The 14,650-nt window shown below is 38.6% G+C and overlaps 1 protein-coding gene across 2 annotated transcripts in view; it reads right to left on the reverse strand.

Moving 5' to 3' along the window:
* Positions 1 to 2,440: 2,440 nt before the first annotated feature.
* Positions 2,441 to 14,650, reverse strand: part of LOC149010647 (Polynucleotidyl transferase, ribonuclease H-like superfamily protein) — a 35,557-nt gene continuing 23,347 nt past the window's right edge. For both annotated transcript variants that reach the window (XM_089160367.1, XM_089160368.1), the window contains 6 exons: positions 9,364 to 9,548; positions 5,478 to 5,610; positions 4,959 to 5,095; positions 4,560 to 4,634; positions 3,784 to 3,903; positions 2,441 to 3,534 (listed from right to left, as the gene is read on the reverse strand). In XM_089160367.1, the coding sequence (XP_089016493.1) occupies positions 3,439 to 3,534; positions 3,784 to 3,903; positions 4,560 to 4,634; positions 4,959 to 5,095; positions 5,478 to 5,610; positions 9,364 to 9,548 (746 nt within the window). In that variant the 3' untranslated portion in view covers positions 2,441 to 3,438. The remainder of the gene's footprint in view (positions 3,535 to 3,783; positions 3,904 to 4,559; positions 4,635 to 4,958; positions 5,096 to 5,477; positions 5,611 to 9,363; positions 9,549 to 14,650) is intronic.

Raw genomic sequence — 14,650 nt, forward strand, 5'->3', positions numbered from 1 at the left:
AAAGCTAGGAGTTTGATTTGAGCAAGGGAGTGACCTAAGTTGTTTTGCACCAAGAGGGCGGTTGACCAGCCTTGGTAGGCCAACTGACTGGCCCCTCTCTGGTCCGATCGGGTGGTGTTGTCCAACGCTTGTCTGGTTTGATTCCAAATGTTAATTTCTATGTTCTACTGATGATTGTTAGGTCTAGAGTAATTATTTGGCTTCTTAATTGTGCACAATTTGGTCTCTTGAGGACTGCTAACATCGTGACAGGTGAGGGATACAATGTTATGTATTTGTGTATTTAATTCATGTTTTATCTCATGCTATTATGTTTGCTTCTACGTGTTATTTTGATTGACATTGTAGGGCATACATGCATGGCTGGCACATGAATTTACTTACTTTGTTATTCATTTATTTATTTCATCTCAAATTATAAATTGTGAATATGATGTGATGGGAATTGGGTAGTTATGCATCCATGTACATCTACCTAGTGTTGTGGGTTTGCTTATTGCCCTTGGTGCCCTTGCATTCACATAGACATTATGTGATTTGATTGTAGGTGTCTAGATGCATGACTAGGTTGTCCATTTGCATGTTAATACTCATTTGGCATGAGCATTGAAGCCGAGTGACCCGTGATAGCAGTGGTTTGGTCTTGTAGGTGTCCAACAGAGATAACTAGTCCGTGAGGAGGCATAGACCCACTGTCATATCATGCACAGACCCACTGTCATAACTTTGTAAGTTGTAAATTGTAATCTTGTTACTCTTGTACTCCTATGACTTGTGAGTCGTGATTGTGAACTTATGGATTATGATTTATGACTTACTAAAAGTCTAAAACTTCTTATGGTTATAAAATTTTGAAGACATTTAAGTTCTTTGATAGTTTGATGACTTGATGTGTAACATTAATGTATTTGATACTTGATAGTTGATATCTTAAATTACTTGATATCTCTACATTACATGTTGTCTAACCTTGCATTTCACAGAATTTCAATTTTACACATAGGATCTACTTAGAAGACATATTTAAGGTTATTTTCTCTCAAATCTAAGGTCGCCAATGTGTTCAAAAAGCCTTAAAGAGGCTAAATACCAAATTTCAACCCAACCGAGGCCCTAAAACCCACCGAAATGGGCCACCGAGATTATGCCAAGATTTTTGTAGATCTCAACCGAGATGACAAGATCTCGCTTTCTTTGAGTGGCAAGATCTCGCTCGAGAACGAGATCTCTCACCATGTTCTTAGGAAGATAAAGCATGGAAGAAAAAAAAAAAGTTAGGAAACTAACATTAAGTCATGATCTACCAGCCTAGTGGATATATACATTGGGTAAAACGGAATGGGAGGGAAAGCAAATAACGTAGTCACATACTCACATGTCAGTTCAAACTAGTTGCTCTCTCATAAATTAAGGGCTGAATTTCAGACCCTGTTGCTTTCAGAGACTTGTATCTCAAACTTGAAACAGTAAACAAAAGTAACAGCATAGAGAGAGCAGTATTAATGGCTTAACTAAACACAAAATTAGTGTCGATATCACCTGATAATTAGTAATGCTACACAACGAAGCTAAGTCCGAGAGAACTGTTGGCAAAGCTATACAAAGCTATAAAAATGCAAAAAGCACCCAAGCACAAGAGGAGGTTTATGTGGTTCACCAGCAAGCTATGCTTTTGGTTGGGCCGTGAGATGGTTTTCAGTACAAACATGAGAAGAACAGAGCACAATTTTAATTTGTTTTCTTCCTACCTTTTTTAACAACGATCCTAATGGAACAAATTACACATATTTCTTTGATGGACGTTGGAGTTTTTGTTTGGTAGAGAATGGGAATACTCTTATTTTGAAAGCAAGACAACCTTCTGGAAAGTCAGAACTACATGCCTCTATGGCTCTGTAGATGCGATTGTAGCAGCAGGCAGCTGATGCTCTTGCCGCAAAGGAAACAAAAAATAAAGAAACAAGAACTAAGAAGATGAAGAGCAGTCGAGCAGATCACCGCTGCTTGCTTGCTGGAGTCACCAAGAAGATGAAGAGACCGTGAGTTGTGAAACCAAAAAGGGCAAAATGAAATCCAGATTTCATGAAATAGAGACAGTGAGCTGTGACAAAGAGAAGCAAAGAAACCCTAACGTGTTAAAGAATTAGGTTTGGGTTCATTTAACATTTTAATTTATTTTATCCTAATGGGTTTAACGGGCTGTTGTGGTTTGGTTTCAGGCTGATTCGGACCAAGCGGTTCAGGCTAACGGGCCTCACATGGGTTGGCCCAAACCAGCCCAAAACCGTTCAGACTGGGGCTGCTCAGCCCAAACAATGCCCATTAAGGTTCATTGGTAAAATAAAAAGGACCGATAAAATGTTAAGGGCTATGAGAAAAGAAGGAAAAAAAAGGGACACTTACTTAGGTCTGGTTTTAATGGGCTGGGTTGTAAATTGACCCCCTACCCTGAACTCCTGAGTCCAGCTTCAATGGTAAACCCTACTCAATTGGTTCACTAATTTAGCCAAACAGTCAATACACACATGTGCTCAGGGAAGGATTGGAAAAGCCTATGTACTAGTGACCGGTGTATTTGTAATCTCTAGCAATAAATTATTATCCTCATCGTATAAAAAAATTGGTCGGCTTGGAAAGCAAACAACTTCCCTCAACAATTGAGATGCAGTCATGTGGCTGCTCAAAGAAATCCTAACAAGAAGTCATTACTGGAACACGCCGGACTAGCAGGCTGAAGACAAAAAATCAATGCACCCATGTCTCACCAATACGAGAGACCTAATCAGTCAAGGATGGTGTGGGCAGTACCATTATGGTTTTTTGGATGAATAAAAATTCATTAACCAAAGGGAGAGAGAAGAAAAAAAAAGAGGGGGGAGGGGGGAAGAAATACAACAAGAAGAGGACAGAGCCCTATCAAGTCCAACAATGCCAAAGCAAAACAAGCAAAAGAAAAATATGCGAAGGACAAAAGCTGAGACCAAAGCCAAGACGTAAATTATGCTAATTTCTCCTACTTTTCTTCTTCCTAGAAGATTGGAACTCTGCAATAAAATCTTCATTGAGGTGGTGGCACCCTCTAGTTGACTGGTTGCTTCTTCGGCTACCACAAAGCAGAGAGGAAGCAGTGAAAAGAGGCAACTGACCCTTACCTCCAAATCTTGCGACTTGCAGGATCAGCAGACCTGAGCTTAGATTCACAAGGGTGAAAGTGAAATTGTATTTTGTCAATCTGAGAAATCTCCAACTATGTTCTGCTTGGCAGGGTCCATCTCCACAAGATGGTTCCAGTTAGTTAAGTACTTACAAACAACTCATTTTTGCTAGGGAATCAAATGAATGATCAATTTGTATGAAGGCATGAGATCTGTTGTTGTCTGACAAAGAATATTTACAAAATATATAGCTGCCACCAATTTGAGAAAAATCTAAGTAACATTAATTCGATTGTAAAGATACACCAGAGCTGTTGTGTAATTTCTTCTTTTTCTTGGTTGTGTTCTTTGGCTTTTTGTTGTCATCCATGCTTGAAATCTGCAGATCGACAAGAAAACAAATGAAAGTAACCAAATATGGATCAAGCCCTTCCACATGCCAATTAGATCTTCCATCACCTTATCAATAGTAAAAAGAAACATGAGAACTACCATCAAAATACTGATCGTCTTGGGGCTCTCTATCATTATTCTCCTGATTATTTATAATTAATTTGGAGGAGCTCAATCCATCAAAAGATACCCATTGTGAATTGAAGAAACTTGCAGTGTTATGCTTTCTACTTACAATGTATGATTTCCATTCACCATTGAATTGCCCCTCTTTAACAGTGGCTGGCTGAGAGTGGTTACGGACATGTCGGAATATGTGAACAAGTACAGCAGCATCAAGGGCTGCATATTCCAACTGCACAAGAATTCACTCAAGTCATTCATTACTTGAAACCATCCGAAATGAAAGAGAGACTAAAACTAGTATTAAATATCCATGCACCATGATTGCCAAGTCTAACGTGCAATGGTTATAATGATTATGCAGTCTCAGTAAGTTTTATTGACTTCTTACTGCAAATTTCAAGTTTCTAAAAAATTTGTAATTAATTTGAAATACATTTTATGGTAAAGAGATGAAATCAGATTTTTTTCCCCCATAACAATAAAATCTCAAAGAAAATTTCATACATGCCAGTAAATGAGAGGAAGCCATGAATTAGTTTCTTTCAATTGTTGACAGTTTATAAGTTGCATTCACTTGCTTACGAGTATATTCATATTATCTCTATAAATTCTTATGCAAATTCTGTAAACCCATTAAGGTGCCTCTTTTACCCATTTTATTCAAATAAACACAAAAGAATAACCAATTCTTGGGCCTCACATTTTTTGTAGCGCGGGGGGGGGGGCGCTGCAGATGGATACATCAATCCGTATGCACTCTATATGCTTGAAATTGGATGGGTTTTAAACCTCAAGACAACGAGTGTCATCATAACTCCCACAAACATTCTCCAACATATGTAAGTGCCTAAGTTTGAAAAGAGTAATGAGGAAGAATGTGCGTACTTGATTCTGACTCAGAGGTCGTTGCTCCCAGTCACTGTTACGCCTTGTCTTGTTCAAGCCTGCTCCCAATATTTTCTAAAACAATAATAACCATGAACATGTAACTGATATAAAGTGTTTACAGCAAATTAAAAACTTGACATACATAAATACAAATTGCTGCTAAGAGCTACAAATAGGTCCAATATTGCCGCAAGTTTCTATGGCTTTGCTAAGGTTGGTATGGTAACCCAAAATTCAAGTAGCTAGCCCCAAATTCATTAAAGCAAGACTCAAGTAGATTGGGCATTTGAGCAAATTCAACTGACAGTGAATTGAGTAGAGAGGTACGAAAGGAAATAACATCTTACCCAAAGAGTTGCATACTGGATTATGCTATTATGTCATTTTTCAGATTACCTTGGCAAGTCCAGAGAGACCACCTCGAGCTTCCTTAAACACATTTTGAATGTCCAGCAACATTTCGTAGTGTTTGAAACATTCCAGCCCTCCATAGGAGTGAGCCAGCTGCTTTAGATCACATTGCAGATTATAGCCTGCAAGTTGCACAATGAAGAAACCATTACCCTTAAAAGGGAAAAAGAATTCTACTTCCCTCTCCAGGACTGTTAATGCTGTGTTCACTGTGCACCGCCTTGACAATCCCAATATCTCAGATTCCAATTGAATGGTCACACGATGCATGTATAATTATTTTGAAAAAGGTACGTGATTAGAAGGTTAGCATGATATCACCGATCCAATGATGCAGGATCCATCTAGAAGTCCCTGAGTAGCTTCCCAGAGAACAAGTATTTTAATAACCCCATAACTTTTGCAACGACGGATTTGATAGAGACAACCATAATCCTCTCTCAAGAACACCTAATATTTCCATGTGAAGATAAATATAGTCAAGAAGTGAATCGTTTTTTATACCTAGCTTCAGAATGTTTGGGGAGTGTAAAATGCATTTTAGGCAGCTGTCTAAGGCCTTGGGCTCATCTTTAAATAACCTTATCAAGTCAATAATAAAAACTGTCTTTTCAGAAGCAATTTGCATGATAGAGACCTGCGGCGCAAAAGGAAAAATCTTAAATAGAAACTGGAAGGAGAAAGAAACAGAAATAATCAAGCATTTGTGATCAAGACATCACAACAATATCTAGAAACATGGCCACAGACCACCTCCAACAGGTTCCTGTTCAAAGGTCAATTTCAAAAGAAATATAGAACAAAAAGAAAGCATAAAATGGGAATATGTTAAGCATGGTATCAGAAAAGAAGTTAGATAAGGAGCTTCCTTGCCAAAGAGATATGGCCAGACACACATGAGAATTCAATATGAGAGAAGTGGTTAATCAGCATTAGTAGAATAATCAAGTTACTATATGGGTAATGCAAACTAGGGTATCAAGAAAGTAGCATAAGTGCATAACTTGTTCACTTGGACAAAATTATAAGCTTTTAGAGTCTAAAAGAGTAAAGGGGAAAAAAGAAGACAAGCATTTTCAGTTTACCTATGAGAGACATGAGGCCTATTTGAGAGTCTCCTCAGCATGATCTAGATTTTTTATAAAAAAAGGCACACACCCTTTCAGAATTTTAACATCCAATATTCTTGCTCTATTGCATTTATGTTTCCTCATACTCCTCATCTTCTTCCTAAATTGGTGGCAGTAATTGCAGCTGCTGGTGTGGTATGGCCAGTGGCTCTAATTCTGTGCTGTCTGATTTTGTTACTCAAATCTAAGTGTGCAATAGTGTTAGTACAAGGTTCTCTTTGGCAAGGTTTTAATTATTTTTTATTTTTAACTGTTTTTTAAAAGTCACCACTAAAAATCATTTTATGTCAAAATGCGAAACTTGTTTAGCAACCAATGGGCAAAATAGATTTTGTACTAAAAAGAATGTTTGGCATATACTTTTCTGCAAAATAATTTCTTATAGGTTATAAAATTTGTATTAAAAAAAAAATAAATAAAAATTAAAAAAGAGAGAGGAGAGAGAGAGAGAGAGAGAGAGAGAGAGGGGGGGGGGGGGGGGGGAATAAAAGCCTCTCATTAGTATCTCTAAGTTAACCTGTTCAAGGTATCCCAATAATGCTTAAGCATAATTCTCAAAAATATGACCATTCACTCCCAGGACGAATCCATGATTGAGTGCATGTAAATATGGTGCTGACTTATGTGATAGTATCAATCTCATTATATTCTGCAACAAGGGAATTCTAACAGGGGCTAAAGTTGTGTGAAGCAACAGCGAGCAATGTTTCCCTTATTACCTATCCCCAATTTTGTTAGCTAAAATTGCCACTAATCTCTCTGAAGCCTCGTTTTGTATTATTCCCTACAACTTTAACTGCATTGATGAAGTCTTTTATCCTCTTGGATTCGCAACGTACTGGATAAGTTTTGTTGTCACCCAAGAGGCTTTCTCTATTTTGGACTACGTTATCTGCTTATTTTGGTATATATTTTTCTTTTCATTAAAGAAGGGGGGCAAAAAAAGGGAGCAATGCCTTCTAAAGTCAATAGCATGAACTGATGAACATATGGGGGTACATGGGATCAGTTCCAACCTTTGGCTCCTTGTCAGTTGCAACTTTTTGGTCTTTTTAATCTTTGAGAGTGTGAATTTAGGGAGACGATCTATGTTGTAGATCAAGGGGAATTCATGGGAGCCAAATCCTTGGCCCAGGATGATACAGGTAACCTAGCGAGGGCTTGTGAAACCAGTTCAGCTCCAGGCAATTCACAGGTATGCAGAGGATCTGGTAACCAATATCCCTTAATGAGCCAGAACAGTTCCTCCATTCTTTGATTCTATTATCTCTCACTCAACTGAGGAAGATAAACATGTATTTTTAGTCTCAGTTTTCTAGTTTCTGATTGGATTTGGGTGGTTATCTCCATCGGTTGGATAGCAAGATAGGGATGTTGATCCCAATTTAATCCAAATGAAGACCAAAACTGTGGAAAATGGAAAATTCCATGACAAACAGTAAAGAGGTGAAGACAGCAAAGAAAGCCCCGAAACCAAGAAATCAGAGTACCCAACTCCTTGACTAAGAGCTGCATTGCCCTCAAAGAAGCTGCTCTGTCGAATACAGCTTCCATCAATGCCGACAGGCTAGTCAGCAATGTTCGAAGAGGCAGATTCATGGAGACGTTGAAACAGGATGCTAGGTTAACTGATTAGCATCAACTGATTACCAGGAACCTAAACCAGAAGCGGTTGTACAAAGCTAAGGGATTTTAGAGAGAAAGCGGGGGGGAAAAAAACAAAACAGAGAAGTGAAACGGCCAGTCATCTAGGTTTACTCAGAGAAATGAGTGCAGATAATGAGGATGTAAACAGAAAGTTATAGAAATTATTAGTTTACCATTTTAACCTCATTAATATACATTAGAAGCACATGCATTTTAAAGACCACCGTAAAAACAAGTAGAACTAGTTTTCAATTGGTTTTGTATTTTTTTCAACCCTATTTAAATAGAAATAGGTTGTATAAATTGTACCAAAAACAACCAAAAATATTTATTGGGGCAAAATAAAAAATGAAAACTATACCAAAGACTGCCCAAGTCATGTAAGTCGTCATTTCAAGATTATATGATTACTTAATCTCAGAGTAGTTTGTGTTTCACTTATTTTGTAAAATTATGGCAGTATGATTTAAGCACCCCTTGATGATCGATTTCATTTTAATGCTTTTTCTATGGATTGTTGACTTCGTTCAGATCACTGGCAATAAGTTTAATAACTGTTTTTAAAAAAATTTAATAATTAGCAAGCAAAAAAGTAGAATTATATAATTTTTAATATACTGTTTGTGCTACATAAAAAAGGGAGGGGAACTAAAACATCTCGTCAGTCAATGCAATACCTTATGGCTACCACACTGCCAAGACACTTAGGAAGGCCCTCAGGCTAGATAATTCGAAGAATATGTTGGGTGATGATATAGAAATCTTGATCCAATCAGATGGCATCAAAAAAGAGAAGGGGGACTGGAGAAGGTAGGAAGCGAGGGAGGGATGGGAGAGAGAGAGAGAGAGAGAGAGAGAGAGAGAGAAGAGAGAGCTTAAATTTTCTGAAGCTCAGTTTCAGGGAAGGATACATTTCCAGTCCAACAAGATCTTCATTCTTTCCAGACGTGCAAAATTTAGAAGACGTCGGCAACATATAATGGCAAAGTTAGCAAGAATGTGACAGAGAAACCAGACCATCTGGGTGACCCTCAATCACTATAAAAAAGAAATCTGAAGGCTTCAAAGCCAATACAATAGTGGGTGCAATATATTTTCCAACACTCCCTTCAGATAAATTTTTCTCACTTAGAAATTAAGGCACAAAATATATACACACAAAAAAATTAACCAAATAGTGCGAAGCTCACTCTTACATGTTTACATTCTACATGTAAACCCTATCATCTGAAGGCATCACATTAAATGGGTAATATTTAAATGCATATACTGTTAGATCACAGATGTAAGAAACTACAGCACAGTGCAAGTTGTGTCATTGGTGAAGTTCATCCAATTAGATTTTGTAATTGGTGGATTTTGATTCAATACACCTTCCAATTCTCCAGTAACTGCAAGAATAATGCTCATAGTAAACTTTTCAAACAAGAAAGCAAAGGACAAGGATGAATAATCCAATACAATAAACCTCATTCTATATTTTATTTTATTTTTTAAATCATGGGGAAGGGCTGAGGAGCCTAGGAAACGTGTTAAGCTCAGAACACTTTTCCCTAAATCAATAAATAGATAAACAAATGAAATGAAATAAGCAAAGACCAATCTAAGAATACCATGTTGATCTTGCTTCCCTTTTCATAGTTAGGCTTCCATTCACAATCTATGCCGACGACTTTGGATCCCTCAATGTGGGATGTAGCACTATAAAGACCCTCAACTTCATCAACCCATACAATATCCCCCATGACCAATTCATTAAGATGCAGGTAGCGAGTCTGCGAAGGCATTGTTTCAGGATCTGTAACAAATATCGGAAAGCAATCAAAAAGAATGTAGGCGTCAGTAACCACCCATGAATAAATATACAGTTTCATCTTATACCAGATTAAAACAAAATAAAATGCCAGAACATTGGATATTGTAGCTAATGCATCCCATGCTCAAGTTTAAAAAATTAATAACATGAAAAGAACATCTGGACTGAAAATTGTATCACAGTGGTATTCATTAACAAGACCATAACAAGTGGTTAAAAATGAAATAGTTGTATTTGCATTGTACAAAGACAAGAAGTAACTCAGGGAGGTTGGCTCTGGTCTTAACCTTATCCAAATTGTAAACTCTACATGAATTGTTCAAGTTGAGAACAAATGCTGAATAATCAGCTTGATTCAATTGGGTTTAGGTACGTCAGTCCATGCTTCCTTTTCCTATAGTGTATTCTGCTTACTGTTCCTATAGGTTAGGTTGTTGAACTGAAGAATCAAAACCAATTCCTCTCTTGCTCAAAATAACTCCCATCGGTGGAGGGCCAGTTAAGCAGAAAAGAAGAAGGGAAAGGCAAATAACACACTCATAATCATGCCTCACTCATTTTGAGAAAAACCCCAATTTTCCATTCAACTTTGTTCTACAATCAACAGATTGCAGTTCATAAATACACAAAAATCAAGACCCCTAGCTAGAATGTAAGAATGAAACTAACAGTGCACCCAAACTCTGGTCTCCTAACCCGGATCCAAATCTAAAACAGTCCAAAATGAACTAGCATATCTCCTGCATATACTACCCTAAAAAGCATAAGGAAATAAAAACAAAGATTAACAAAGCCACTAGGCTGGTTCCATTTGGGTATGTTTCCAGGAATAACGTGGAGACAATCCAAGTCCACTCTAAGAATTCGAGTTTTAAGAGTATTAAAAAAGGGCTTCAATTTATGATTTAACACAGACGTAACCTGGATTGCAGGGCCAGTAGTAGGACCTTTTCTAAGAAGCTGCAAATAAAATAGGGTCCAATTAATTGCTGTTTGGAGTCTAACCTCAAAGGACAGAAGTTGTTTAGGTTTTGTAGCTCTGCTGTTCAGGTCTAGAATAGATGGGCAGATGCTAAACTTTGCTCAATTCACTCTGAGAGTCCTATGGCTAGGCTTAGGTTGAGCTCCAAACCTTGGGTATTGAAGGAGAAGGTTTAGGGTTATGTTTAAGATAGGATTAGGTCTGAAAATTTAAGAAAAATTTGTGCTTTTAACAATCTGCAATTGCAGAATTTTATGGGTTAGGTTTTTGTAAGTTTAGGTCTCCTATGTGTTTAGGGCTCTTGGTTAGGGTTAGGGTTTGGACTGAAGGTACAGTAAGGGGTGGGGATGCTAGTCCTTAGCATCCTAAAAGGGTTTAGGTTTTAGATTAAAAGTTGAGAAGATAATAGGGTTTCTAATGGAATTAGGGTTTTAGGGTTTCAATGAAGAAGATGAAGTGCAGGAAAACTCTGAAACTTCAAAGGGAAGCTGTAGTTGAGGTTAGTAGGAGGAAAAGGGGGAGAAGAAGGGTGCGATCTTAGGGGAGGGTTTATAAGGGGAAGGGGGTAGGATATAGGGCTTATGAAAAGGATTGTGATGTGAACACAGAGCCCCTTGGCCAAACCCCATTTCAGGTGTATTTTGGTCATTTTTCTAGCCCCTTTGGCGCTCAAGATGGATGCTGTCCGGGGGGGGGGGGGGAGGGGGGGGGGGGGGGGGGGGGGGGGGGGGGGGGGGCGCCCCGGGGGGGGGGGGGGGGGGGGGGGTGAAATTTTTAGTGTACAGCTCATTCACTCTGATCCATTATGGGTCTATCGGATCTAAATAAAAAATCCATTATTAGCTTTTATTTGGGTTAGAATTTTGTGAGTTATGAAAGAGTCCCAGTCCACTTTGATTCTTATTTGAGTGAGTTTCCTAATTATATTGTAATATGGATAAATAAGATAAGAACATACTTTAAATGACAAGAAGGATTCATATATCCTTAATTAGGATGTTATGTGATTTGATAAGAACTTAGCCTTAAGAGAGGGAGAGGAAAGGGAGTACAAAGGATCACCATAGTAGATTTTGTGAGAGAAGGCCCACAGGAGTTAAATGTTGTGGATAAGATAAGATAAGACTCTTTTACAAGAAGGATTCTTATCTTTTAGGAGTGTGCCTTTGATTAGAACTCATCTTCGTTAAGTGATTGAGGGAATTGAGGGAAATGTGGGTAGAGATTCTTTTCCTAGAGAGGACTTCTATAGATAAGTCAGTCTTGTATTTCAAGAAGAAGTCTTTTATTTTTTTTAGTTGGTATTAAGTTGGTCTATAAGTCTTAGTTGAGTTTGAGTAAAGTTCTTCTTTCTTTTTTTTTTTGGGTTTAAATTAGAGAAAGCAAAGAAAAAAAAACAAAGAGAAGGGAAGAAAAAAGGGGGGGGGGGGACTAACCTTCAAGAGGAAGACCATAAGGAGGAGTTGAGCCCCCAAGAACTAACAACTAGCCTAGTCCTAGGGGTATTATCAACCGGGGGGGGGGGGGAAAGAGAGAAATCTATAAGATACATCAAAACAGATGGCATTCCAAATCGTGTCTAGAGGCGGAGATTTGGAGGTCCATCTCCTAAGATTGTGCTCCCACCACAAGTGGTGTATAGTAGCTCCAAAGACTAGCTTACCAACTTGGTCGCAAATGGAGGAGCCAGAAAAGTTTCTCAAAATCATAGACCAATCTCAAGCAAAACCATAGAAGCACCTCGACCAAGGCCAAATGGAGGCAAGGGCTTTCACCCACAGGGAACAGGAGAAAGGGCAAGAGAAGAAAAGGTGATCGAGGTCCTTTGAACCATTCCAACAAAGGATGCAGTTAGGGTTAATCAGGATGTGGAGGCTAATAAGGATTGTGTGGGAGAGCAAGGTTGAGGGCTCTCCAATGGGTGAGGGTGTGGCAAGGGATGTGGCCTTTGAACCAGACCAAAGGAGCCCAAGGGACAAGGGGATAGGGGGATCGAAGAAGGTTCCAAGCTGAGGAGGTGGTGAAGGATTTGGAGGGAGACGGGAGCCAAGTAATGAGGTCACAAGCAGAGTTCATAAGGGGAGGGAGGGCATTCCAGACTTGAGTGAGACTTAGGTGGGGGAGGGGAGACCAAGAACCATTGGTAATGAAAGAGAGGGGGCGGTTTTATGGAGACAGGTCTCGTAGGCAGTACGGGGGCCAAGAAGAGTGAAAAGGATACCCATCGGATGCCATAGATCAAGCAAGAAAGACGTGGAGGAACCAGAAGAGATTTGGAAAGAGATGGCATAAAGGGCACGCGGTCGCAGGAGCAAGAGCTTCCTTCAGACCTAAGGAAGGACTGGACTGAATAGGAGCGGTCCAAAAAGAGTCTTGAGTTCTTCTTTCTTTGTAAAGGCAATAAATAAGCCTCATTGCTCATTGTAATTCTTCAGTTTTGGATTGAATAAGAATTTTTTGAGACACAAGGTCGTGATTCTCTTTGGGAAGGTCACATCGGATTTTTGAAAAGTCTTCATCAACAATCAGCAATCAATTTCAAGTTCCAGCAGCCATTAATAAATTCCATCATCTTCTTCATCTCTCACAGCAGACTACCTTCAACTTCAAGTAAGTAAACAGCAAACCCAGCCCCTTCTTAACCTCCTCCCTCTTCTTTTAGACCACCAGCCAGCTTTTCCTCACCTCCCCGTATACTTCTTTTATTCTCCAGAATTTTTCTTATTACCCAAAAAAAAAAAAAGAATTTTTCTGGAATTTTTGGACTTTTTCTTAGACCTAAAATTCAAGGTCAGATCTTTGTCCCAAACTTTAGGAACATCATCCCCCTAATCCTAGTGACCCTCCATCCTAATTTCAATCCAATTGGACCAAGCCCTAACCCTAACCAAGAGTCCTAAGCCAAGTAAGAAGCCTAGTTTGAACCATAGCCTTAAGGATTAATTCTGAAATTGTAAAAACAACAAAATCAGAGTTAGTTCTAGCCTAACCGAACCCTTGAATCATACCATACTCAACCTTAGAAGCCTTAAAACATACAAACCCTAACCTGTGAAAATTATGCACTTCTTTTGCAACTTCCGAGTACTAAACCCTAACCCAATTTACTCCCTCTTCTACACTCTAAAACCTTGAGAAGAGTTCTGAAATTACAGAACAGCAGTACCAGCCCATCCTCCCACCAGCCAAAACCCTAAACTCTTATTTTTCAGTCCTTTCTTATTACAATTCAGATCTGGAAATTGAGTTACAGCAAGGTTTAGAGTGCTAGAATTCACCCTACATACCCTATAAACATAGTTCCCTTTGCTAGAAATCTTGGGCAGCCCTTAGATTTAGGGAAATTCCCATATTACCCTTAACCCTAAATCTGGATTTTCATCAGATAGGGTGCTCCTACTGCAAGGAGAGAAGAGGAGGCGGAAGCTTGCGATGGGGTAGGGAGGGGAATTGGGTTGGGAATGGGGTAGGGGATTTTACTTACTTGTCTAGGAAGGGGCTGTTGGCTTAAGACTGAGTAGAAGAGGACTCTAGGACTGCCGCAGGCTTGAAGAAGATGAAGAAGAAAGCTGAAATTGCAGAAACACTCTAAATCCCTCAAACCAATATCGTGGGCTAGCTTCCCATGACTCCAAGTCTCTGAAATTTTATTAATCTTCAACTGAATTGCTTCAATGAGATGGGGGTTTTATATAGCCTAACACTTAAGGGAAACAAATTTAGACTCAATCTAGGAAACTTAATTTGACTCAAACTAGGGAATCCAATTTGGATTGGGATTCCCTTTACAACTCAAAAACAAAATAGAGTGGAGTTTTCTAAAGATCTCCTAAATAAATTAAAAAATAAATGACTTAACTTCCAGAAGAAATCCTACTTGAAAATTGGATTCCAATTGTGTTGTAATACAGTAGTAATATTAAAAAGGGCAGAATTGTCTATTTAGGATATCTTATTGTAATAGTCCCACATTGGAAAATCTATTATATTAATATAAATAACGGCCTACTATGTCTCCCAAACATAAGAAAGGATTTCTAGACCATTCAACATGGTATCAGAGCCGCATATCTAAGAAATCCTCGAAAAAAAAATTTTCCTT

Source organism: Hakea prostrata, chromosome 7 (genome assembly GCF_041222555.1).
Source record: "Hakea prostrata isolate BN-2017 chromosome 7, UWA_Hpros_2, whole genome shotgun sequence".
In the NCBI taxonomy this organism is placed as follows: Eukaryota; Viridiplantae; Streptophyta; class Magnoliopsida; order Proteales; family Proteaceae; genus Hakea; species Hakea prostrata.